The 27,420-nt window shown below is 47.1% G+C and overlaps 1 protein-coding gene across 1 annotated transcript; it reads left to right on the plus strand.

The window, feature by feature from the left end:
• Window positions 1-27,416, plus strand: LOC120664540. The gene is made up of 15 exons (XM_039943805.1): window positions 1-137; window positions 20,481-20,632; window positions 22,293-22,437; window positions 22,737-22,804; window positions 22,887-22,940; window positions 23,038-23,121; window positions 23,265-23,350; window positions 23,582-23,662; window positions 24,172-24,302; window positions 25,035-25,076; window positions 25,493-25,569; window positions 25,646-25,733; window positions 26,163-26,244; window positions 26,735-26,807; window positions 26,916-27,416. The coding sequence occupies exons 2-15, from the start codon at window positions 20,541-20,543 to the stop codon at window positions 27,082-27,084; spliced, it is 1,272 nt and encodes a 423-aa protein (XP_039799739.1). The 5' UTR covers window positions 1-137; window positions 20,481-20,540; the 3' UTR covers window positions 27,085-27,416.
• Window positions 27,417-27,420: the final 4 nt, after the last annotated feature.

Raw genomic sequence — 27,420 nt, forward strand, 5'->3', positions numbered from 1 at the left:
CGCCAATCAAAAGCCCTCCCCGCCCCCGCCGGCCGCCGCCCGCTGTCCGCCGCCCCGGAACAATTCCGTCAGGATTTCGCCGCGGCCGCTGCAGAACTGCAGAAGAGGGGCGGTCGCTTTAGAGTCCGAGGAAGTAGGTGTGACACCCGTGGCTACCGATCGATCGGCAGCGTGAGAAGATCAATAAGAGCACACGATTCGGGTTCGATCTGGGGAGGGCGATGAACCCTGGCACCCAAGAACGGAGGTTTCAATTATCAGATTTTGGAATAATTCGTCTCCACGCGAGATCCCGATACATAACGCCCCCGTGGGGATTACAGCATTACTGACGGCTGGACCCTACCGGTCAGCGAGATAACAATTATAATGTAACACGTAATGTCTACTTGACGCTTTCCCCTTGGCTTGATGCCCCGGTCATGACACCTCCCCCTCCTTCAGAACTTGCTGGTCCTCCAGCAAGTTGATCTGGGAACCGGCGCTGCAGCACGTACCAGTCCTCCCAGGTGGCCATGCTTGTAGGCAGTGTGCTCCACTTGACCAAAGCTTGAGGGATCGCCTTCCCGCCCTTCTTCACCAGCCGACGTTCCAGCACCTCTTCCGGCAGCAAATTGCTTGCGTCGAGCTCTGCAACTTTAGGTAACTCAGAAAACACAGGTGTATAGTTAGGCAAAAATGGTTTCAACTGAGACACATGGAACACTGGGTGAAGTTGACTGTGCTCTAGAAGATCCAAACGATAGGCTGCCCACCCAATTCTAGCTTCCACCTGGAATGGCCCGAAATATTTGAAGGCCAACTTGGGACAGGGTCTATTCACCAAAGACGACTGAGCATATGGTTGGAGTTTCAATAGCACTTGCTCTCCTACCTGGAACACCTGATCCTTTCTGGATCTGTCTGCTGCTTGTTTCATCTTGTTTTGAGCTCGAGCCAAATGTTCTTTCAGCCATGTGTTCTGATTCTTGATCTCCTGAACCATCTCATTCACTGTGGTAGAAGATCCTTGACTCATGGGACCAGCTCCAAAGTCTGGGTCATAACCATACAATGCATGAAAAGGGGAGCAACCCAAAGAGGAATGAAAAGATGAATTATACCAGAATTCCGCTTGGGACAGCATTGACTTCCACTTCGTTGGTGTATCATATACCACACAGCGCAAGTACATTTCCAAGCATTGATTCACTCTCTCGGTTTGACCATCTGTTTGGGGGTGATATGCCGAACTGAACAACAGACGAGTGCCCAGCAAACGAAAAAGCTCCTTCCAAACTGTGTTGGTGAAAATCTTATCCCTATCTGACATAATAGTCTTGGGCATTCCATGAAGCTTGACCACATTATCAAACACTGCTCTGGCTATAGTAGGAGCTGTAAAAGGGTGTCTGATAGGTATGAAGTGAGCACATTTGGTAAATCTATCCACTATCACCAAAATAACATCATAGCCTTCAGACTTAGGAAGTCCTTCTATGAAATCCATGGATATGTCTTGCCATGCCCCTTCAGGTATTGGCAGAGGTTGCAACAACCCTGCAGGGTGAGTATTCATGTGTTTGGCCTGTTGGCAAACCTGACATTGTTTGACAAAGTCCTCCACTGCTAGTTTAAGCCCCTTCCAATGAAACAATCTGTGAATTCTGTGATAGGTAGCTTTGTACCCCTGAATGACCTCCAAGTGCACTAGCATGGAATGCAGTGATGATCTTAGTCTGCAAAGCTGAATTCTGGGCCACCCATAACTTATTCTGGAACTTTATCACCCCTTTGTCCAGACTGTAGCCATGCTCATCTGGGCTCTTGATAGCTAGCTGTGCTAGTAGCTGTTGTGCTCTTGGGTCAGTAGTGTAGGAGTTCAACAATTCCTGCACCCAAATTGGCTGTAAAGAAGACAGCCTGTATGGCCAATAGATGACCAACTCGGGACAGTGCATCAGCTGCCAAATTCTCCTTTCCTTTCCTATATACCACTTTGAACTGTAGCCCCATTAATCTGTTCATAGCTCTACGCTGCATGTCAGAATGCAAGTTCTGTTTAGTGAGGTAGGTCAGACTTTTGTGATCAGTTCTGATGAGGAATTCTTGATGTTGCAAATACTGCCTCCACTTATCCACTGCCATGATTAGTGCCAAGAACTCATTTTCATAGATGGATAACTGTTTGTGGTGTTGGGCCAAGGCTTTGCTCAGATATGCCATTGGCTGATTGTTTTGCATGAGGACAGCTCCTATACCCACATCAGATGCATCTGTTTCTATGACAAAAGGCTCCTTGAAATTAGGTAGGATCAGCACAGGGGTACTTGACATAGCTTGCTTGAGTGTTTCAAATGCCTGTTGTGCCTCATCGGACCACTGGAATTGTTTCTTCCTCAAAAGCTGAGTAAGAGGATGAGCTATCAATCCATAGTTCTTCACAAATTTCCTATAGTATCCCGTTAATCCCAAAAATCCCCTCAATGCAGTAAGTAACTGTTGTGGGCACTAGCCATTGCAGCATTGCTTCAATCTTAGAAGGATCCGTAGAGACACCCTTATCAGAAATAATATGGCCTAGGTATTCCAGCTTGGTTTGAGCAAAAGAGCACTTGCTAGCCTTCATATATAGCTGGTGTTCTCTTAACTTGTCCAAAACCAATGTGAGGTGAGGTATGTGAGTAGCAAAGTCAGGGCTATAAATCAGGATATCATCTAGGAACACCATCACAAACTGCCTTAAGAAGGGAGCTAAAATCTCATTCATAATGCATTGAAAGGTAGATGGTGCATTGGTCAAACCAAATGGCATCACTTTGAATTGATAATGGCCTTGATGAGTTTTGAATGCTGTTTTGTACTCATCCTCAGGTTTCATTCTCACTTGGTGATAACCTGACCTCATATCTAACTTGGCAAAATATTTTGTACCAGCTAGTTCATCCAAAATCTCCTCTATCAGTGGCATAGGAAATCTATTTTTAACTGTGATGTCATTCAACTTTCTATAGTCAACACAAAACCTCCAGGAGCCATTTTTCTTGAGTACTAGCAAAATTGGACTAGCAAAAGGGCTACTGTAACGTCTCGCCTCCCCGAGGCCGAGCCTGCTTATATCTGCCTACTTTCTAGGACATAGACTTTCCTCACAGACCAACACCAGTCTTTTCTGCACATTTTCTAGGACATAGACTGTCCTCACAGACCAACACCAGGAAATCTATTTTTAACTTTGATGTCATTCTACTTTCTATAGTCAACACAAAACCTCCAGGAGCCATCTTTCTTGAGTACTAGCAAAATTGGACTAGCAAAAGGGCTACTGTAATGTCCCGCCTCCCCGAGACCGGGCCCGCTTACATCTGGCTGCTTTCTAGGACATAGACTGTCCTCACAGACCAACACCAGTCTTTTCTGCACACTTTCTAGGACATTGTTATCGCCATAAATTAACAGGATTAATTTATGGGCCGAAAGCAAGATGGGCTTAAAGCAGAAGATTAAGAAGGCTTATAAATCGGCTCCTGCGTGAGCATCTGGGCCACATGGGCCATGTATCCTTAGATTTAGTTCAAGATTAGAGATAGAGTCTGATCGGGACAAGATTAGTTTAGATTGTTTCCCAAGTCTTCGGACTATAAATATGTACCCTATGTTATTCATGAAAGAACATCATCACGTCTCGCAAACAACTCTCGGTGCATCGCCACCCCTAATCCTAGGGTTTCATCCAAGTAAGCGTCATGCTGCCCTGATCGCGTCTTGCGATCAGGGCAGCATTGTTCTTGCTTTTACCTTGGTATTACTCGTACTGAAGCGTTTTTGATGGCGAGTAATGCTAGTTATCTTGATGTTCGTAGCATGACTTTTAGTAGATCTGTTGTGCTTTGTTATTTATCATCTACGAATATCATGTTGTCTCTGTGCAGTCACGTTTTAATCTTATGCTAGATCTTATCGCATAGAATTAGTTGCACGGAGACAACACCCTACTTCTTTTATGTCTAGTAGATCTGATCTGTTACGGTTTGCTCTTGACCATAAGAGTTGGCGTAATATCTGCTAGGTTAGGCCTTGCAAACGGGTTGGACGATCCGGTGATGTAGTAGATGCTTTATCTTAGCCTTGATAGGGATTGTTTCGGGAATCGGCTCTTGCTAGTTCTTAGGCCTCTGTTTTTTGTTATGGTTTAGTTATTTGTTATGTTCATTAGGCCCAATCACGTGTAGGATGTTCCGATCTAGCAGTGAAGCTTTTATCGTCGTGGATTAGATTAGTTAGATCTAATTGAAGCAGCTTTATGGTTATTTGCTCTATTTATCATATCCGGATGCAAACAGATCCAATCTGACACCGGGACTCGATCGGCTCTTTAAAGCCGATGCAAGAGTCGTCCCGGGGAGCCGACCACGACTCGGACTTATATTTCCACGTGTTTGTGTATGCAGGCAGATCGTTGCAAGCACGTTCGCACCTTCCTGATCAGGTATAGGTCAGGTGGCACGCCCTGCGTCTTCATAAGCCGCGGCGTGTGCTGGAATTGCGGGCCGTCGACGAGGGAGCAGTGCCTGCCAGCGCCCCAGCAACCTCCCAGCTCTTCGTGTTGCCTGTCGCTGCTCGCCGGTGGGTTTCGACCGACAACACATTCTGGCACGCCCGGTGGGACCCTTCTCGGCAACAACATCCACTGCAACAATGTCTGGAGCTCAAGATCAAGAACCCGCTCCCAAGCCATCACGTATGAAGAGCTTCCTCCTGAACACAAGAAGAAGTATGATGAGATCAAAACTCTGTTGGAAGCCGATCTCATCGGCTCTTTTGAGAAGACCCGCAACCACGGCATTAAGTGGAAGGGGTTCTCACCTGAAGGCGTTCTCGACAACGTAGATTTGTCTGTACCATCAGAGGAGCGCACCAGGGCCCTGCGTCAGGAGATGAACTACATGGTGGCCCATACGCTTCATCGGCACTCTCAGAGCCTGATGAACGAGCTCGAGCGCGTGGCACATCGCGTCATTCAGGAGATAATCAAGAACCAATACTCTCCATCGGGACCAACCCTGGGGAGTCACGCAGAGGAAGTTGCACTGCATTCTAGACCGCTATTACCGTTCTCATTTGCGGCTCCAAAACCACAGAGTGCGCCGATCTACGTCGTCCACAAGATCGGCGGTGATCCTGGAGAGGGCCAGTTCCTCACCGAGCCGCCCAAGGAGATCCCACACGGCTATACGTGCACCTACATCCCTGACAGCGTCAATCCAACACGGTCGGTGCAGGTGGTAAACCCAGGAGCTCCTGGAGCAGACGCGGAGAAACAAGCGTGGCTGGCAAAGTACGCTACTGGGCCGAGTGCTAAGCCATCGGCCCCAGGAGTTCTTAGTGTGGAGCAGGTCAGTGCAATACTGACATACCAGTTCGGCATCCTGCCCAAGAGAAAAGCGATCGGCTATTCCAAGCCGTATCCAAGTGACTACGACTTGATTCCGTTGCCACCCAAGTATCGGCTCCCTGAGTTCACCAAATTCAACAGGTCGGAAGGAGCCAGCTCCATCGAGCATGTGAGCCGATACTTAACCCAGCTTGGGATGATCTTAGTGTCGGATCCGTTGAGGGTCCGGTTCTTCGGCCAATCTCTTACAGGCCCAGCTTTTGGATGGTACGCGTCATTGGCTCCGGATTCGATTCGAACTTGGAGGCAGCTGGAAGATCAGTTCCATACCCAGTATCACTCGGAGGCTGCTGAAGCTGGAATTGCCGACCTCGCCCAAGTCAGGCAGAAGCGAGGAGAGACAGTGTCTGAATACATACAGCGCTTCAGAGATGTCAAGAATCGATGCTACTCATCACGCATTACGGAGAAGGAAGCAGTCGATCTGGTAGTTCTGGGACTCGCTAAGCCGATCAAGGATGCGGCTTTTCAGTTGGAGTTCACATCTCTGGCGCACCTGGTGCAGAAGCTTACGGCATATGAACTTTACCATCCTGAGCTGTACCAGGACAAGTTCAAGCGCCATGTAAACGTGGCCCAGGCGGATGAATCTGATGACTCTGGCGAGGAGCAAGAAGTGGCCGTGGCAGAGTGGACTCGGGGGGCAAACCCTGTCCCGTGCAAGTGGGTCAAACAGCAGGGGCTTGTGAAGGGCTTCGACTTCGACGTGGCCAAAGCAGAGCAGATATTTGATCTACTGCTTAAAGAGAAACAGCTGAAGCTCCCAGAGAATCACAAACTGCCAACCGCACAAGAGCTGCAGGGGAGGCTATACTGTAAATGGCATCATTCGTTCACTCATGCCACGGGTGAATGCAAGGAGTTGCGTCGTCAGATTCAATCGGCTATCGAGCAAGGCCAATTAATCCTGGCCCAACACTCGATGAAGGTTGACACGAAGCCCTTCCCACAAGCTAACGTGGTGGAGCTGTTAGATTTCGAATCCGAGGGCCAGAATTTGGCATTCCAGATCAACATGGTGCGACCCATGCGCCGCCATGACAAGCAGAGGAGAGAGGCCGCTTCTGGCAAACGGCCGCAGGATGAACACAAGCTGGAACAGCAACATGTGACTGAAGAGCAAGTGCGTCACATCCGCAACCAGCTTCTAGCTTCTAATCGGCTTCTGGAAAAGTACCAGTACCAGTACAAGTTGCGCCGCCGATACGAATCGGAAGAAGATGAGTACGAGCACCGCACAGGAAGGACACTGGGGAGATGCCAGGCTATACGCGACCACTGGCATTGCCCGTTCTTCAGGTACTGTTGGAATTCCGGCATGAGCCGATTGCCTACTATAGATGATTGCTTGGAGTGCAGGCCTCGAGGACGCCAGCAGGACGAGACATCGGTGTTCCAGCGCTTAGGGCCCAGAACACGTCATGATGACCGTGTGAGGTAGCCATCCAGGGGTGATTCCGAGCCAGAAGAAGAAGACAGGTACCATCGCCCACGGTGGTGTCCTGACGGGCTTAATCGCTCGCAGAAGCACAGAGTACAGCGCTTGCACAATCTGGAAGAGGCAAAAGCAAAGTACCTTGACGTGCTGAGGAAGGCGCGTCCGGATCTCGCGGAGCAAGTCAGGCGACCGCGAAGGCAGGAAAGGCGCCCTCCAAGAAAAGAGTGGCAGCCCAAGCAGACAAAAGCCGATGAGAAGCCATCAGCCGATGTGAACATGGTGTTCGTGCTCCCATCAGAGTTTTGGGCACCCCAACCAGAGGATTTGCCTGTTGCACAGCTGGATCTGGGCCCACAGCCGATCATCTTCGAGAAGCCCAAGGAGAAAAGCTACAAGCATCTGAAGGGGCTGTATCTCAAGGGCTTCATCCACGGCAAACCCGTTAACAGGATGTTGGTCGACACCGGTGCTGCAGTCAACCTGATGCCATATTCAGTGTTGCGCTGGTTGGGGCGTTCTTCTGCCGACCTAATCAAGACCAATGTGATGCTCAATGACTTCAACGGACAACCATCAGAGACAATGGGGGTTCTTAATGTGGAGTAGATAGTGGGCCGCAAGACGATCCTGACTTCGTTCTTCATCGTCAACAGCAAGAGTACATACACGGTATTGCTTGGGAGGGATTGGATTCACGCCAACTGTTGTATTCCTTCCACAATGCACCAGTATCTCGTCCAATGGGACGGCGATGAAGTGGAGGTGGTCCATGTAGATGACTCCAGCGAGGCCTTGCTCGCAGACATGAACGCCTGGGATGCGGAAGGGCAAAAGCCGATCTCAGGGATCGCCCTGGAAGATTGTGATCAGATCGAAGCGACAAAAAATGGACTAAGGCTGGTCTTATTCACTGGCCTCACAGAGTAGACGCATCCTGGCATGCTACGGGGTGCAATAGAGATAGAGAGGCCGGTCCCAGCGACTGGCCCCAAAAAATAGAAAAATCCTGTTTGGGGTCGGAATTCTTACATCATGTACATACGATGGCCTGCTCTGGCAGTTGGCCACTCATCGACTATTTGGTTCCGAATGATAATGGAAGTATAGAGGCGGCCAGCCTGTGCGGTTGGCCAAATAATTTTTCTTGTCATCTCCCTGTGTTTGTCGCCGATCTTGTCGATAACGAAGACTCGCCTGCGTTCGCAGCTGGTTTTTCAGACGACGGCAAGCTAGGGTATGGGTTCACGTCAGCTGACGATTTGGAATAGGTTGACATCGGTCCTGGGGATAAGCCACGGCCGACATTTATCAGCAAGAAGTTGGATCCGGCCCTGCGTGAGGAGATGATTGCACTGCTGAAAGAGTACCGGGATTGTTTTGCATGGGACTACACCGAGATGCCCGGTCTAGATAGAAGCATCGTCGAGCATCGGCTCCCGCTCAAGAAAGGGTTTCGGCCGTTTCAGCAACGAGCACGTCAGATGAAGGCCGAAGTCCTAGAAGAAGTCAAGAAAGAAGTGGAGAAGATGTTGGATGCTGGGTTCATCAGGCCGTGCCGGTATGCAGAATGGATCTCTAGTGTGGTACCGGTGCAAAAGAAGGATGGCCGATGGCGTGTCTGCGTCGATTTTAGAGATCTCAACAGAGCGACGCCAAAGGACAAATACCCAATGCCTGTTGCAGAGACATTGATCAATGCAGCTGCTGGCCACAAAATGATGAGTTTTATGGAAGGTAATGCCGGCTACAACTAGATCTTCATGGCCCCAGAAGACGTGAACAAGACTGCGTTTAGAGTACCAGGCGCAGTCGGCTTGTTCGAATATTTGGTTATGACCTTTGGACTGAAGAATGCCGGTGCAACGTACCAACGTGCCATGAATTACATTTTTCGTAATCTCATTGGCAAACTGGTAGAAATTTATATTGATGATGTCATGGTCAAGTCCAAATCAGCTGGGGGGCACCTAGAAGATCTGCGTCAAGTTTTGGAGCGGACTCGAAGGTTTGGGCTCAAAATGAACCCAAAGAAGTGCGCTTTCGGCGTGTCGGCCGGTCAATTTCTGGGATTCTTGGTGCATGAACGAGGAATCGAGATTGGCCTGAAGAGTCAAGAAGCTGTGAAGACGATGAAGCCACCTACTACGAAGAAAGAATTGCAGAAGTTCATCGGTAAAATTAACTTTGTCAGACAATTTATTTCTAATCTGTCTGGGCGCATCGAACCATTCATGGGTTTAGTGAAGATCAAATCCGATGATGAGTTTCGCTGGGGGGCAGAACGGCAGCAAGCTTTCGATGAAATCAAAGAATATTTATCAAAGCCTCCAGTATTGGTTCCTCCTCAGCAAGATAGGCCGTTCTACGTGTACCTATCCGTGGGTGACACTTCCATTGCTTCGGTGTTAGTCCAGAAGCACGACGGCTAGGAGAGGGTGGTTTTCTACCTCAGCAGGCGCATGTTAGACGCCGAGACCAGGTATCCTGAAATCGAGAAGCTTTGCCTTTGCTTATTCTTTACATGTACAAAGCTTCGTCATATTTTGCTCTCGGTGGAAACAATTGTCATATGCAAATCGGATGTCATAAAGCACATGCTGTCGGCTCCTGTCTTAAAAGGCCGGCTTGGAAAATGGATGTTTGCATTGTCAGAGTTCGATATTCGGTATCAGCCTGCAAAAGCAGTCAAAGGACAGGCACTGGCGGATCTTGTTGCAGACAGGATCAGCATGGATATTGCTGCACTATTTATTCGTGCTTGGGCTATGTTTTTTGACGGATTGGCTTGTGATGATGGGTGCGGCATGGGAATTCTGTTGGTGTCGCCTCAAGGGGCGACTTACTCCTTTTTCCATTAGGATGACTGCTCCATGCACTAATAACTTGGTGGAATATGAAGCCGTTCGCAAAGGGATGGAACTGCTCCTCGAAGCTGGTGCAGAAGTGGTGGAAATTTTTGGAGATTCGAAGTTGGTGATTTCTCAACTCACGGAAGAATATAGATGTGAGAGCGAGGCTCTTTTCCCGATATGGATGCAGTGCCGTGAGTTGATGTCACGATTCAGGTACATCAATTTCCACTGGATACGTAGGACTCTGAACAATGAAGCTAATGATTTGGCACAGATGGCTTCTGGGTACAAGGAGACAGCCGATGGAGTTGATGTGGAGGTTCAGTTTCTAGAACCCGGAGACTGGAGAGCCGATATCTTCAATTACTTGAAGGATTCGGCTCGGGGGGCACCCAGGAGGACAAGACTCAAAGCTATGAAGTATGTTCTGATAGGGGATGACATGTTCTATAGGACCTTGGAAGGACTACTGCTTAAATGTCTGGGACCTTCAGAGTCGAATCGGCTCTTGCATGAGGTTCATGAAGGAACCTGTGGTACTCACCAATCGGCTCATAAGATGAAGTGGCTAATTAGGCGATCGGGTTATTACTGGCCCACTATGCTTGAAGATTGCTTCAAATATTACAAGGGATGTCAGGCATGTCAGAGGTTTGGCAAAATTCAGATAGTGCCAGCATCAGTAATGAATCCCATCATCAAACCATGGCCATTCAGCGGTTGGGCCATGGACATGATTGGTCAGATCAACCCGTCATCTAGCAAAGGTCACCAATGGGTCTTAGCTGCTACAGATTACTTCACAAAATGGGTAGAGGCAGTGCCCATAAGGTCAGTAGCGTCAAGAGATGTGATCAGCTTTGTCAAAGAGCACATCATTCACAGATTTGGGATCCCTCAGACCATTACGACTGATGGAGGATCGGTCTTTATATCAGAGGAATTCAGGAACTTTGCCGATGACATGGGGATTAAGCTGATTAGATCATCTCCATATTATGCCCAGGCTAATGGACAAGCTGAAGCATCCAACCAGAGCCTCATCAAGCTCATAAAGCGAAAGATTGATGAATATCCTAGGTGCTGGCATGAAGTTTTGTCAGAAGCTTTGTGGGCATATCGTATTTCATGTCACGGATCCACCAAGACATCGCCGTACCATTTAGTCTACGGCCAAGACGCTGTGTTACCATGGGAGATCACGGTCGGTTCAAGGCGTGTTGAGTTTCAGAATGATCTATCTGCTGAACAGTATGCAGCCTTGATGAATGACAATGTGGAGGACCTAACAGAGCTAAGGCTTTGGTCATTGGAGAAGATTAAGGAAAACAAGGCTAAAGTTGCTCGTGCGTACAACAAGAAGGTCAAGCCAAAGAATTTCCAGGTTGGGGACTTGGTTTGGGTGGCAGTTTTACCATTGGGAACTAAAGATAAAAAAGTATGGCAAGTAGTCTCCAACTTGGCACGGGCCGTACAAGGTTGATCAGGTTTTGCCTGGGAATGCATACATGCTCGAGGAATTGGATGGCATCAAGTTTCCTGTTGCTGTCAATGGCCAACACCTCAAGAAGTATTTCCCGAGCATGTGGGAGAGCGAGTAACAAGAGCCGATGAGATCCATCTGGCTATAATCATGAAAAGGCCAACACATTTAGTTGGCCAGTAAAAAAAAAAGAGATAGGCCAACACGTTGAGTTGGCCGGTAAAAAAATCATGACAGGCCAACACGTTGAGTTGGCCGGTAAAAAAAAGGAGAAGCCAACACTTTGAGTTGGCTAGTAAAATACATATGAGAAGCAAGACAGCCGATGTGTGACCATCGACTTAAGGTGTTTTTTAATGAGTACAAGTTTCAGGGTTTAACAGGCCACATCAAATGTTTTCTGAACAGTTCTACTAGTTCAGTAATTTTTCTATGGCATGGATGGCGTCTGCACGTACAGCATCAGCTCTTGCAATGATTTCTTCGTCATCCTTGTCATCGCCTGATATTATCTGCCGACTCAAGGTGCTTATCTCTGCAAACTCTGCCTGTATCTGTTCAGTCATTTCTTGGGCTTCCTGCTTAGAGTTTGCGATCGAAGCTTTCTCCTCTTAGATTAGTCTTTGGATATTGCGGACCTTTTCTTCAAGTTCCATCAGTTCCTTTTCCAAGAGGTTGAGTCGTCTTGTGTTCTCGGAGATATCAGCTTTAGCATCCAGAGTTGCTTTCTTTTGGTTGAGGGCTTTGCACTTTTGAGCTATGTCAGTTTTCATAGAGACTTGAGAACGACGTGCTTCTATTCTTTGTTGAGCTGCCCTCACCTCTGCCCGGAAGAAAGGGAGATGGCCGGCTGGCCAAAGTTTGACTTGAAGTGATTCTGGAAGCTGGGTTTCTATCTGCTCAAGAATTTCTTTTATCTTGTTGGAATCATCAACCAGAGCAGTGATCGTAGCAGATATTAGATCCTTGATGAATTGAAGCTGATTTGCCAAGATAGCCGATTGCTGCAAGGATGGTGCTTTTTCTCCAGGGGCAGTCAGACCCATTGATGCCGGGTCAAAGGAGAGCAAACCTGAAATATCGAAGTCCTATGGACATATCTGAAATTAGAGCAAGGTGCGTTATGAAGCTATCGGCTGAAGCAGAATTGGTTTTTGTAATGTTACCTGTTCTGAAGAAGAAGCGTTGGGCGGTTCAAGAGCGATCGTCCTGTTAGAGCTTGTGTTGACATCAAGAACATCGACAGTATCGGCTTGTTCGTCATTTGCCTCTGTCAGAGTTGCGGTCATCTCATGTTGTACTTGGCTTTCTGCGTTGGAGATGTCTTCAACTGCGTTCTGGAAATAGAATTACAGTCAACCAGAGTACATATGTATGCAATATAGAAGAAGATTTAGAAGGATGAGTTACCTGGTTGGTGTTGGACTCTGATGGACTTGGGGAAGCTGGTGCTGATTTCTTGATCACTCGCCTCGTGATCATCTTCCTTTTCTTGGTCAAGACTCGGGGGGCAACAATTACAGAAGTTTGTCTTCGTTTGGAAGCCGACTGAAGTAAGTCTGGCTGAATGGTCATTATCACTTTCTTCATTGTTGGTGATCCCTTGCAGAAGAGTACGTTAGGGGCAGTTGGAAGAAAGTGGAATGGCTTCCCGTTGCTGGTCATAGGTTCTGGACCATCCTGTTGCTGCTAACAAGGTGAGCATGATTAGTCAAGTAAAGGAATGGATGATCTAGAAAGAACAAAGTGCATAAATTCAGTACCTCTTCCTCGGGGATTACATATTCAGGATCAATTTGCTGCAGTCGAGGACCTAGAGCTTTCCTGAATACATGTGTTTTCCACATTCCCCACCATGTGCTGAAGTCGATTGATGAGGAGGTGAAGGACAGATCGGCTGGTATTGGAATGTGGAGGTCATCGAACATGCTGTAGCATCTTGAGCTGGTGAGACCATCAGGCAGATCGGCTCTGCTCTCCACCAAGTGGTGAATATGGAAGTGGGGAGGGACCTGTCCTAGGCCAAATTGCCGAACTGCTATGACGGGTTGGTAAGATTCATAACCTGGCTTGATAATTCTATTGGAGGTGCTGATGCCAACAGGAAGGAAGCCATGTCGGATCATTAAAGAGTATAAATGCCGAGTGCTGTTGTCATCGGCAAAATTGTCTAATCTGAAGGCAGTTGGGTTTTCAAAGGATTCAGATTCAGTGAATGGGAAATAAAGGGGATTCTCTAAGCCTTTATAGAAGACTCTGAACCAGTTTGCTGCATCTGTGGAATTCAGTTTGCTGCCAGGAAGACTGAATAAAGCTTGGCCATAGCTAGTACATCTGATTGGTTTGCCACTCTCATCAGGAAAAGAGTTCTTGGTCAGGCCTTGGAAGTTCGGAATCTGGTGTTGAAAGTACAGTTGTGCCCACAACTGAATAAACCACCAAGGGCCTCCAATTCTCAGTTTCTTTTGGTTAAGAAGGTTAGATGTCATCAAATGGAGATATCTGTATGTTTCTCCAAGGAAAAGTTTGCCTAGGCCGGTGTGATTGCCATGGGCCAAGTGATAGGCCAAGGGAAGATAGTTCTTAGTTGGAGCTAAAGAAGGGCCACAGAAGATGAAGTGCTCTAGCCAAAGATTTAAGAAGGCTGTGTGTTCCTTCTCAGTCACTGGACCTTTTGTTTTCATGTGCTGATTCATGTAAGTGCCCCAGTTTGTGCAGTTAACCTTGGAAGAAAGTTTGAAGGGGACTTCTGCCATTTTGTGGGCAGCTGGATTAGGAGATTCAATGTCTAGGCCAGTGATCATGGTGACATCCAGCAGAGTAGGGGTCATGGGTCCATGACCAAAGAGGAAACAATTCAGAGCATCAGACCAGAAATAGCCGATGGTTTTCAGAAGATTTTCATCTTTGTCAAGAGGGCACAGTGATAAGCTAAGTACATCGGCTATGTTCAAATCTTGCCACAAGGGCATATAAGCTTTTGCTACTCTGCTGTACCATGTAATCCAGCTCTCAGGAAGACTAGGCCAGGCTCTTAAGCAGTCGGCCCAGAGGTTCATATCGATGTTTTGACTCACAAAAGGGATCCTATTTGCTTCACAAGAGATCAAATCTATAGGATTTTCGAAAGTTCGTGGGCCAAGACAGAAAGATTTTGGATTGGAGGGATGCGGCAGAAGGATGTCTGACACCTGAAGTTCAGAAATTCAGAAGTATGCATATGGTGTCATGTTTCAGAGCTTAGTATTTCAGAGGCTTAGTAAGCTGAGGAAAACTAAAGGATTAGGCCGAATATTACCTTCAGGCCGCAGATTGCCGCATCATCGATTGCAGAGTTTGTTGTCTGAGCTGCAGAGTCTGTCATGGTTCAGATCTGTTGACTTGGGGTTTGATTGTTGTGGGCTCTGATTCGAATTCCGAATGCTTGGAGAGTTCTTACTCGGATTTGTAGAGCTGGGTTTTCGAATTACGTTCAGTTTGAAGAGCTTGTTTCGAGTTCGGTTCAAGGTGGAGGTGATACTCTACTCTTATGCGGGTTGCTTCTAGTTTGAATTTCGTCGGCTCTTGGATATTTATTGAAGCCTGATGCGTTGCCATCAGCTTTTTGGAAAGTAAATGGATATACACGGAATTGAAGGAAACTCGATTTCATTAATAAAAGGTCATTACAAGGAAAGCCGATTGTTACAAAGGAATTAATCCTTTGGCTTTGTGATCCTACCCCTACGATGCTACCTACATCTACCAATCGTAGGTATCTGAGTGCCTACGGCGCTTGGGGCTTCGCGTCGATGCTTCTCCGCCGTCGTCATCGTCGTCGTCGCTGCCGCTGTTGCCATCGTCCACGGCACTGCTGCTGCTTCGTCCACCGCCGCTGCTGCTTCCTTCTTCACTCCCCTCCGTGGGGGCTTTGAGGAATTGGTGTGCTTTCCTCCTGCCGCCGTGTCGTCACTGGAGGAGGAGTCGATCTCTTCGAAGGAGTCGGCTCCCTCCCAGGAGAAGTCGTCGTCTTCGCTGCTCTCCAGTTCCTCTTGGAACAAGAACTGGAGGTCTTCCTCTCCTTCAGTTTCGGGCTCGTCCTCCTCGGATGCAAACCCGAAGTCGAACTCCTCCGCATCCCAGTGCAGAGGCGCCAGCGCTTCGTACGCCGCTGTCGGGTCCCATTCGGGGGTCGGCTCTCGGCTCTCTGGGATAGTGTCGATGGAGGAGGCGGAGAGGGAAGAAGAAGAAGGAGATGATGAGAAGGAAGAAGAGGAATCTCCAAAAGAGTTGGAGCCAGAGGAAGAAGAGATTGCCATCGCTGGTGGAGGAGTGGGGTTTTCTGCGCTATTGGCTTTGGGAGGAAGAAGGAGTTTGCCGTGAAGAAGAGCCGATTCAGAGTGAGATTAAATAGTGAAAAGATGGAAGATGGATCGGCAGTTTCACATTTTACGAGGAGCCAGTTGCAGAGATGTTGCGTCTTCCTTGGTGGTTGCAGTGTGTTTAATGAACATTAACGGGAAGATGAAGCGACATAATGGTTTTGGAACTATCATTGCCAAAACCAGGGGGCATGTGTTATCGCTATAAATTAACGGGATTAATTTATGGGCCGAAAGCAAGATGAGCTTAAAGCAGAAGATTAAGAAGGCTTGTAAATCGGCTCCTGCGTGAGCATCTGGGCCACATGGGCCATGTATCGTTAGATTTAGTTCAAGATTAGAGATAGAGTCCGATCGGGACAAGATTAGTTTAGATTGTTTCCCAAGTCTCCGGACTATAAATATGTACCCTATGTTATTCATGAAAGAAGAACGTCATCACGTCTCGCAAACAACAACTCTCGGCGCATCGCCACCCCTAATCCTATGGTTTCATCCAAGTAAGCGCCATGCTGCCCTGATCGCGTCTTGCGATCAGGGCAGCATTGTTCTTGCTTTTACCTTGGTATTACTCGTACTGAAGCGTTTTTGATGGCGAGTAATGCTAGTTATCTTGATGTTCGTAGCATGGCTTTTAGTAGATCTGTTGTGCTTTGTTGTTTATCATCTACGAATATCATGTTGTCTCTGTGCAGTCACGTTTTAATCTTATGCTAGTTCTTGTCGCATAGAATTAGTTGCACGGAGACAACACCCTGCTTCTTTTATGTCTAGTAGATCTGATCTGTTATGGTTTGCTCTTGAACATAAGAGTTGGCGTAATATCTGCTAGGTTAGGCCTTGCAAACGGGTTGGACGATCCGGTGATGTAGTAGATGCTTTATCTTAGCCTTGATAGGGATTGTTCCGGGAATCGGCTCTTGCTAGTTCTTAGGCCTCTGTTTTTTGTTATGGTTTAGTTATTTGTTATGTTCATTAGGCCCAATCATGTGTAGGATGTTCCGATCTAGCAGTGAATCTTTTACCATCGTGGATTAGATTAGTTAGATCTAATTGAAGCAGCTTTATGGTTATTTGCTCTATTTATCATATCCGGATGCAAACAGATCCAATCTGACACCGGGACTCGATCGGCTCTTTAAAGCCGATGCAAGAGTCGTCCCGGGGAGCCGACCACGGCTCGGACTTATATTTCCACGTGTTTGTGTATGCAGGCAGATCATTGCAAGCACGTTCGCACCTTCCTGATCAGGTATAGGTAAGGTGGCACGCCCTGCGTCTTCATAAGCCGCGGCGTGTGCTGGAATTGCGGGCCGTCGACGAGGGAGCAGTGCCTGCCAGCGCCCCAGCAACCTCCCGGCTCTTCGTGTTGCCTGTCGCTGCTCGCTGGTGGGTTTCGACCGACAACAGACATAGACTATCCTCACAGACCAACACCAGTCTTTTCTGCACACTGCCAAGCACGCTTAACCTCGGAGTTCTTTGGAGACCGGCTTCCGAAAAAGAAGTTGCAACTTGTTGGTATGAGTATCCTATTAATCCTATTAAGCCATGGGCCGGGGTGTCACATGCTCACCCCCTTAAGAGACCGACGTCCTCGTCGGTCAATCCCAAGCCAGGAACGTCCTCTCTTGGCCACGTACCGTACGTCCAGTGCCAGCAGCCCATGTGGCACGTCCGTGCGTCCAGTGCCAACGGTTTCTGTGCCACGTCCGTGCGTCTAGTGCCAACGGTGCATCCCAGATGCCCGCGCACTAACCCGCCACGCGCCCGTGCACATGCCGGCGGCATATGCGCCCCCACGTGCCCGTGCTCATGCCTCCGCATTTACGCCCGTACGTGCCCGTGAAATCGCGAGAGTCAGCTCTGATACCATTCTGTAACGTCCCGCCTCCCCGAGGCCGGGCCCGCTTACATCTTGCTGCTTTCTAGGACATAGACTGTCCTCACAGACCAACACCAGTCTTTTCTGCACACTTTGTCCTCACTCGTGCACATCCGGGAAGAACTTCCCGGTTGGTCACCCATCCCCAAATTTCTCCGGGCCCAGCACGCTTAACCTCGGAGTTCTTTGGAGATCGACTTCCGGAAAAGAAGTTGCAACTTGTTGGTATGAGTATCCTATTAATCCTATTAAGCCCTGGGCTAGGGTGTCACAGCTACAGCTTTGTGTGATCAAACCATCAGCTAATAAATGTTTAACTTGTTTCTCTATTTCGTCTTTGTGATGGGGTGAGTATTTATATGACCTAGAATTAATAGGAGTGGAACCAGGTATAAGGGGGATGTGATGATCATAGAACCTGTGGGGGGGTAGCTGCTGTGGTTCTTGAAACACATCCTGATATTGGTGCAATAGTTGGTGTATAGCTTTCTGATGGTGCTGAGGATGGTCTTCAGTGACAGGCTCCACCACTGCCATTGCCCAGACATCATTACCTTGGACCCATTTTTGTACTTGAGTGATTGATATTTCTGAAATGGATGCCACTTGAGGTTGGATGCCCTGTAGCTTCACTAGTTTACCATCCTGCTGGAATTCAAGTGTTTTCTCAGCCCAATTGCAATTCATGGGACTATTAGAATGCAACCAGTCATAGCCTAATATAGCATCATATGCTGGTATATCCAGGACCTTCATGTCTGTTTGGATAGTATGCCCCTCACTCCACCAAGTCAGTTTGGGAATCCACTGGTCTGTCACTAAAGTGGTACCATTAGCTAGCTTTACCTTCTGGGGCAGTATGGGCACTGTTGGAATGTTCAGCCTATGTACCAATGTCTGACTGATGAAACTGTGTGAGCTCCCACTGTCTATCAGGATTAACATCACTTTGTTCTGAATTAATGCTCTCACCACCAATGCCTCTCCTTGAGCAGTACCAGCTAATGCATTGAGAGAGAGTTGGCCAAAATCTGATGCTAAAGTATCTTCTAGCTCTAACTGTTGAAGGATATCTTCTGTTAACACTGCATCCAACCCATTAATTGCTAGTGCATTCAACTGTTGCTGGGGTCTTTTGGTGCAAGTCTTGATGTGGTTAGAATCAAATGGTTCTCTGCAGTAGAAACAGAGCCCATTAGCCCTCAGATAATCTCTAGTCTGTCTTTCTTTCCATAGTGGACTGGTAGACCCATTGTTTTTCCCATCTGTTTTGGAAGAGGGTACATGAGGTTTGTGGCTGTACCCAGTTTTCTACCCTTTTGTTCTGCTCTTGTCCACCACCTGCTGCTGAATCTTTGCTAGGAGCATAGCCCTCTCAAGTGTGTCAGGAATTTGAGCTTGCACCACATTGCCTATTTCTGGCTTCAGGCCTCTCAAGAATTGAGTAGTGAAAAATAGCTCCCCCAATTCACTATTATGCATTGTCACCTGATATTGAAGGTCCTCAAATTGTGAAATGTATTGATCCACCGTTGACCCCTGTTGCAGTTCCAAAAGTTCTGTCAAGGCTTCTCTATAGTCATTGTTCCCAAACTTCTGTTCCACAGCAGCCATGAAAGATGCCCAATCTCCCAGTCCATGCTTCATTTTGTACACCTTCAGCCACTTGGATGGTTTCTCATCCATGTTCATAGCAGCAATGCTGGGCCACATGGTTTCTAGTAGATCAAAGATCCTGAAATAGTCTTCACACTTATCCTTCCAAATGCAGGGATTGGAACCATCAAAAGTGGGGAACTGCATCTTAGGCATGTAGGTCCTTGAGCTATTGTACTCAGTGTGTCCAGCTCTTTCTCTGTTGGTTGCTCTGTGTGGTGGAACAGTAGTACGACCATGACCAGAGCCACCAGGAGCAAACTGCCTGCGATGGTGAAAGCCACCATCCTCATTACTGTCACTAGAAGCTGGGCTAGGGAGTCTATCCTGACGGTGGCACATCTGGTTAATGGTGAGTTGTGCCACTGCATTGCCTGTAGTTTCCATTTGTTTGGCTAGAGTTTGTTGATCCAACAACATCTGTTCCAGTAACTTGGTAGACATGTCGAACTGGGATTCCATTTTCTATTGACGCTCCTCCACTACTCCAACTTTGGTAAATAGAATATCTAGGCTCTCCATCACGCTATCCCAATGTTCTTCATCAATTCGAGCACGTTCCTCCATTTGGGAAAGGAGGATCTGAGTCTGTGCAGAGGGCTTAGGGGGCGCCGTGGTGACTACACCGGAAGTGAGGGGATGGCTACTCGATTTGATATTACCTCGAAAAAAGGCCCGAGCAGTATCAACCCAAACCGACGGGTTTCGGTAGTCTGCCACCAGATCCCGCAAGCAAACGTCGAGGTGTTCGACGTCGCGCCCGTGCTGCAGTAGTCTCCACTCCACTCGCCGATGAAATCCCAGAAACGAGGAATTCCGCGACGAGAACGACCGATCCCCAACAACTAAACCCTAAGCGGCGCGATAGTGACTGGTCAACGGCGCCGGAACGGCTAACCGTTGATTTGCGGTGGCCGCCGTCGACTCAAGGTCGGTAGGCGGGGCGTGGACGCCGGAGTCGAAGTGATTTGCGGCTGAGCAACTCGAAATCGCCGGAAAAGTGGCGGCGGCGAGACGGGATCGAACGAGGTAGTACACGAGCGGTTGCGCGCCGAGGACGCTGAATCTGATACCACTTGTGACACCCGTGGCTACCGATCGATCGACAGCGTGAGAAGATCAACAAGAGCACACGATTCGGGTTCGATCTGAGGAGGGCGATGAACCCTGGCACCCAAGAACGGAGGTTTCTATTATCAGATTTTGGAATAATCCGTCTCCACGCGAGATCCCCATACATAACGCCCCCGTGGGGATTACAGCATTACTGACGGCTGGACCCTACCGGTCAGCGAGATAACAATTATAATGTAACAGGTAATATCTAGTTGACGCTTTCCCCTTGGCTTGACGCCCCGGGCATGACAGTAGGAGGGGACAGGAGTGAGAAGCGCCGCAGCACCGCCGTAGAATCCGTGAGCCGAGGACGAGATGGGTATATTCTTCAGCAAGGCGGAGCCGCCGCCGCCTATGGTGCTGGTGCCGCCGCTCTTCGACTACCCTCCGCTCGCCGCCCGCACCAGGTTCGCCGCCTGCCCCCTCCCGTTCCTCTAGGCCCCTCTAGTTCATGTCAGGAGCAGGGAAGCTAATTGTTAAACCCACTTCGCACAAACCCTCTCGGTTGATGATTCAGCCGTAGACGTACGCGCTACATAGTGCTGGTCTAAACGGTTGAATCGCCTTGATTAATCATGCCTGTTAGTCAATTGTCCTTGATCGCGCGCATAGGGTGAAATGGAACTGTGTATCGGTGAAATGCGTCAGATCGTCAGCATCAGTTTGGCTGTTCGGTTGTGCATCTCAATTCTGTAGCTTATCCTTGGGGCACGCACATCTCTGACAGAATTTCATGCGATACCTTTTTTATGCATACCTTTAAGGTTAATTCTAATCCTCCTGGAAGGATGAAATATAGCTACATTGCACTTAGAGCATCTCCAAGAGCTTCTTCAAATTATATTAGGTAAATTCTATTTAGCTAACTATTTAGCTAACCATTTAGCTATCAAAAGAGAGTAAAATCCAATAGCTTCTCTATCCACCCCTCCTCCACTAGCCTCCAGCCGTGCGCTGGATGCCGCCGGCCGCCGCGACCTCCCCGTGCAGTGGACGCCGCCGGCCGCCATGACCTCCCCGTGCAGGCCGCATGTGCGTGAGGGCCCTGCAGGAGCTGCTGTGCGCCGACCGCCGTGACCTCCCTGCGCTGGACGCATGTGCGCGAGGTCCCTGCAAGAGCTGTCATGCGCTGGAGCCGGTCGTCGCGACTTCTCTGCGCCGCTTCATCCTCGCCTCGCCTCTATGCGGTCCGCGCCGCCCGCCTCGCTGCTGTCGAGCAAGAAGCGCATGCTCCTGCCGTCGCCGTCGCTCGGTACAAGAAGGAGCACATTCGAGGTGCTGCTCGGCGTGAGTTTCCTGAACCCTGCCGGACTTGGGCAGGGTGCTCGAGCCGCCATGATGCGGCCGGGCGCCGCCGGCACCGAAGAAGTGAACGCCCGAGCCCATCGTGCTCGACGCCGCCGTCCGCCGCACTAGCTCCGAGGGACCATGGCACCTGCGCGGGAAGCGGGCAAGGATATGGCGAGCTCGTGGCCGGCACCTGCTGCGGTCCGCCAGCGGGCGTGAGCTCCGCCGCCGCGGGTGAGCTTTGCCGGCGCGGGCGCGAGCTCCCGCTGCACGGCCGGATGGGCAGACCTAGGACCTGCCTCGCCGCGCGGAGCTCTGGCCCAGCCGCGCCGCTCCGCCCTCGCCGCGCCGCCGAGGAGCTCGGGACCGCTGCGACGCTGTAGATCTCACCCTGCCGCGCCGGACCACGGTGCCACCGCAAAAGCTTTGGCCCTGCCACGCCGCCACGGACCGCCGTGCCACCGCTGTGCCGGACCGCCGCGCCGCCGATTCGGCCGCCGCCGCCGACGTCGGAGGGAGCTCGGAGCTCGGGCTGAGGGGTGGGTCGAGGCAGATACCGAACGGAGCGGGGTGTGCATTTTTGCCTTCCGGGAGATCGGGAATGACTAATGGGATAGCTAATGGGGATATTTGCATAAACTGTTGGATCCAGTTTTTGTAGGGTTTTCTTTTTTTTTTTACCTAACCAAATCCATTTGCATAAGCTCTTGGAGTTGCTCTTATGTTAGCCTTGACCCTTCATTGTGCTTTACTGAAGCAGTGCTGGTCTTGAACATGCAGGATGGCGGTGCCGGCGTATGAGTTAATGTTTGGGAAACTTTCTCTGCACAACCTGTTTGAGGACTACTTCGATCAAGCTGGGAATATGACCTCAAGGATCATGTTGAAGCCGCTGGAAGATCCTCATGTTGATTTGATTGCTACTGTATCCTTTCAAACATTGCCTGTCATGTCTGCTAAACCTTGTGTTTCTGAACCCTTTCAATAGCACAGTACCTGTCTATTCATGATATAATCGATGCTCAGTGGATCGCCAACTGATCCCTATTACCACCTTTATTTTCTATTACTGTTTCATTCTGGTAGCATTTTTGGATGCAGTTTTGAAGAATGGTTATAGCTGTTGCAATTGGAAACTTAAGATATTTCTTTCCAGTCACATTCATCTTTTTAAAGATTTTTGGTTAAGTTACAAATTTTTTTTGCTTTCCTTAATTTCGTTAGGTGTCTGCTGCTGCTGATCAAAATAGTGGAACAGAAGTAAAAGGAGATGCTCTATTTCGCTGGCAGAAGTGCATATTCATAACTTCTAAACTTTTCATATTTGCCCAACATTTTTTTTACTTACAAAAACACCTCTCTTAATTTTTTTAGAGAACTTTATGATCCTCACACCTTTGTGGACCTTCTTGTGTCAACTTCAAATCCGTAAGCACTTTCCTGCTCAATGGACTATAATAATGCTGGTCTTTATTATTGAAAAAAACGTGGATAATGTCGTTTGCGGGTCCTCCCTTTTGTGCAGCTTGCTGCAGCTGAGATCATGTGCGTATGATCCAAAGTATCGTATTGGTGCCTTTGGAACATTACCTTTGCTAATGGGAAACAGGTAGACTGCATATAATGCACAATGATGTTAAATAGTTTTCCAGATACTTTTGTGTTGTTTTTCATGTCCAATCTTAGATATTATATTGTTTCTTTCTGTTAATATGGTTAGGAGTGAGGGAATTATATTCATCATTTTTGCAGGGTGCGTTCAGAAGATTATGGGGTCATGGGTGTAAGATATGGTTCAGAGAATCTATCAGTTGGGGCATCCTTTGTTCCAATTCCTTGTATAGATCTATCTACTACTGAAATACCTCTTTCATTTTCCCTTTATTTGTTGGTCGTTCGCTTACCCCGACTTGCTTGGGATTAGCTGCCTATGTTACTGTTGTTTATTGAATTGTGATTACAAATGATATTGAACAAGTAGACGCACCTCCTTAGTTTTGAATGAATTTAATGGTTTGGCTTGCTTCCTAATAATATTCATGTCATGATGATAATTCTTTTCTTTGCAGTATCCAGTGAGGTACCCTCTGGTGCATGGTTGGTTGGGAGAAAAGGGAGTTTAACTGCAGGAGTACAGTACAAACCACTAAGTGAGTGTCACCAGTCAAAACGGTCTAAGGTTCTCTTTTTTAATTGGATGTGGCTCTCTTAAAAGTTATTTGATGCTCTGCATTTTCATCTTACCCACCCTTAAAAGGACCATCGTAGTGTGTGTAAGCTGCAGCTTTCTTTTGGTATTGATATGCAACAACAAAAATAACAACACCTTTTATTCCCAATAAAGTTGGCATTGAACCGCGTGAAGATTTATAATACTTCAAAACTCTTTACAATTTCTATTTCTATTTGATTTCCCAACATTTTAAATAGACTAACCACTTGTTTGGGACTAGGAGCCTTTGTTGTTGTAGTCGTCATTGTTGAATTCCAATGTTTTGTGGAGATGCTGTCCTTCTTACATGATTTGTACAATAGGCATACGCTGTCCTGACGATCATCTGCGTTTCCTGCTAGCAGATAAACACGTGTAGATGTTGATGTTTTGAGCCTTCTTTTTCCTGCTAACTCTTATTCTCTATCCTGTCCATTCTGCAAATAGGTGGGAGCAAACACCCTATGCCATTTACAGAATTGGAGAACTGGAATTGTGCAATCAGTTATGGTGTTGGCTCAACTAGCCCGCTCAGCCCTTCGTTCATTTTCTCCCTAGAGCTTGCCAGAAGTACACAGGTTTGCTTCAATTTTACATGTATTTCTGTAAGAAAGCGTTTGCATTTTATTAGTTTGCAATTGCTACGATCTTTTGATAAGGCTATAAACTATATACTGCCTCTAATGGAGTAAAGGATATTTTTTTGCATGGATCAATATATAAATTTGCTAGGTGCCTAGGTAGCTGTATACTCATACTGGTGATTTATGTAAGAACATTATTATTGCATTGGATGATTAGAAACATTGATTCTCTTATTCTTGAAATATTATATGTAACTCTGTGTTTATACTTTACACACAATAATATATGTACACACGAGTTCCATGTGAAATATATTCCAAAATCTCGAGAATAAGGTTTTGACCTGTTATATCCCTCCTTGATCTTACGCCCTGCTAATCTATGTACACAAGGTGGTTAGAGTTGAACTAGCATTCTGAAGCGAAGGGTGCATAAAAAAGTAGCTGTGCTTATTCGTAAAGTTTATAGATTTTCACCTAGGTGCCAAAGAGTCCTGGATGGATATGTGTTTTTTCATTCTTTTGTGCAGGGTGCAAATGGTGAACCATTATTTTTAAAAACTAGTATTAGTTATTTATGGTCCGTAACATTGGGATTGCAATGCTGGCATAAATTAAGCAGCTCCAAATGATGCTAGCTAAAGAGATTCCTTTGTCTAAGGAGTGCTTGGCTTCATCAATTTTTCTCTCTCATTTGCAGTGACATTCTGTTTCCTTAATGTGCAGCTGATCGCATCATTCTATCAGCACCTGGTTGTTCAAAGAAGGGTAAGGGCAGTTCCCTGTCATTATATATTCGCAAAGAGTTCTTGTCCTTTCTCATTACTGCAAGTCTGTGACTGCAGTTGAGATTCAGGTTACATATGTCTGTGTTGTTAATGTGAAGTCCACATCCACCAATATTCAACTCGAGCTGAACATGGTTGTTGTTCCATGCCATTGGTTAATTCTATTTAAACCAATCCATGTCATCAAAGATAGTCTTTATGCTCATCGTACTCCTTTTTATTAGCGGGGAATATAGATTGGCTTCCGTTTTTTTCCCTGATTGTGCTCATAGGAGGAAGTTTTCCTGATAAGAGCTAATCTGTTTTTATTATTTTAATTATGGTTTAGATTACTTTCAATACTAGAGTTTCCAAATTTGAGATTTGTTGTGAGTATGCACGGCTTGTGTCTACCAGGTAAAAAATCCTTTTGAAGATGATCAGGTTGTTGGTATTACAAACTACATCGATTTTGGACTTGAGTTGGCTGCCAGGTAAGCTTTCATGGAGGAACGTTACTCTGTTTCACATCAACCCAAGTGGCTAACGACATATTCATACTGTCTGCAGGGTTGATAAAGATAAAGCAACTGAGGATGGCAGTTCTTTGTTTCAGTTGGGTGCAAGTTGGCAGGCTAACAAAAACTTCCTACTGAAGGTTAAATAGATGAATTTATCAGTTAGGTCTTTAGAGAGGATGGGCAACACATTCCCACCTGCACCATTAGGATAGTTCACCCTATCATTTTATTTTTTTGTATCATCCACAAATCAAACCCAGCCTATGGACAAGTAATGCATTCCCACCTCACGCTGCACCATGTGCACATCTGAACTCAACAATTTAAGATGTTCCTGTATCTTCCAAAACTCAAATCCAGCCAATAGACAAGTGTGTTTTCCGTATCTTCCTCCATAGATGTAGCTTACCTTTTTACTATCCTCCTTCACCCTTTTTTGGAATTTTGGAAGTCTTTGAGGTGAAATAAGTATGTGGTGGATTAGAAGTTGCGAACACATTGGGCACGACCTTGTCTTTAGATTTCCTTATTACTTCATTTGTTTTGATGTTCATTGGTCTTGACAGGGAAAGCTTGGTCCCTCGAAGTCTTCTATAGCTCTGGCATTCAAATCATGGTGGAGACCATCGTTTACATTTAGTGTCACAGGTGTGCAGGCCTTTGTGACCTTTATCTCTTGCAAAGCAAAAACATCCATTTACACCCAGATCCATTAATACTGCTTGAGTGAAGGACCTTTTCAGTTCCTTTGATTAATTTTGCTGTATGTTTTGGAAGTGATGAACTGTCGAACTGATGATATCATCATCGCCTCTTTTACAGTTTTTTACTTTGCATTGAGAACTTGAAGTTTCGAACATAACTTACCCAGCTGTAAATAAATGCTGATCTAAGCACAATGAGCAGTTCAAAACTTCATACATGTTAACATGTAATCTGGAAAACATTGCTTTATTTGCTTACTATTATTATGGTAATTGATTATAGTTTACACTATTTTCAAATTTGTATTCATTGTACTCCAGTGAAGTAGAAAAACCTTACAGAACATGAAGAAAGTCTAATTCTGGGGTTTGCAATTTATGAATGAAATCACTCTCCTTTTGGGTACATTGACTCCCTGTTTTCTGTTTTATAGCTGTGAATGATCTTCAAAAGGGCACAACATCATATGGACTTGGCCTTCGAGTAGAGGATCTTAGACAAGCCAGGTTCTGTTATTTTTGTTCTTTGATCAGATCGTATTCTTTTACTTTTATTAATTTCAGCAGTTCTGAGTACATTTGGCTCATGAATGAATGAATATTTACGAAATGCAGTTACCAACGAGCTGATCCAAACTATGTTATGCTGACACCAAACAAGGAGCACTTGGCACCAGGTGTTTTGCGCGAGTATGGGAAGCGGCCCATGTTCCAGACGCAGATTGATTCTGGCAACTATGATCATTTACCAACAGAGCTGAAGCCTATCGGCAGGATATTCTAACTGCAGGCTGTTCCTGGTCATCTATCGCTAGGAGGTTTTTCAGCAAGGACTACATCAGCAAAGTTTTGTGATTCGTATCCGTCTTAATCCTTGACAAGCTATGCTGTAATCATATGGAATTCCACAGAGCGAAGGCAATCCACCTGCGACGACGCCACTTTGGAGCATGTTACATTGATTTCTGAGCTGATGTCGTCGTGATAGCTGCATAACCTTTTTGAAACACGAGATGAATCCGACGCTCGCGTTGCATTATATTTGGACGGGCAATGATCCATGATGTGATGCAATACACAGAAATTACACAGCTCGTCGTAAAATCCTTATCCAGATATC

Source organism: Panicum virgatum, chromosome 3N (assembly GCF_016808335.1).
Source record: "Panicum virgatum strain AP13 chromosome 3N, P.virgatum_v5, whole genome shotgun sequence".
Lineage (NCBI taxonomy): Eukaryota > Viridiplantae > Streptophyta > Magnoliopsida > Poales > Poaceae > Panicum > Panicum virgatum.

Coding starts and splice junctions, on each gene's coding strand:
- LOC120664540 (XM_039943805.1), top strand. CDS start 20,541: ATGGGTATATTCTTCAGCAAGGCGGAGCCGCCGCCGCCTATGGTGCTG. Junction 22,805..22,886: donor GCTCTATTTCGCTGGCAGAA/GTGCATATTCAT, acceptor TAATTTTTTTAG/AGAACTTTATGATCCTCACA. Junction 23,351..23,581: donor ATCCTTTGTTCCAATTCCTT/GTATAGATCTAT, acceptor TTTTCTTTGCAG/TATCCAGTGAGGTACCCTCT.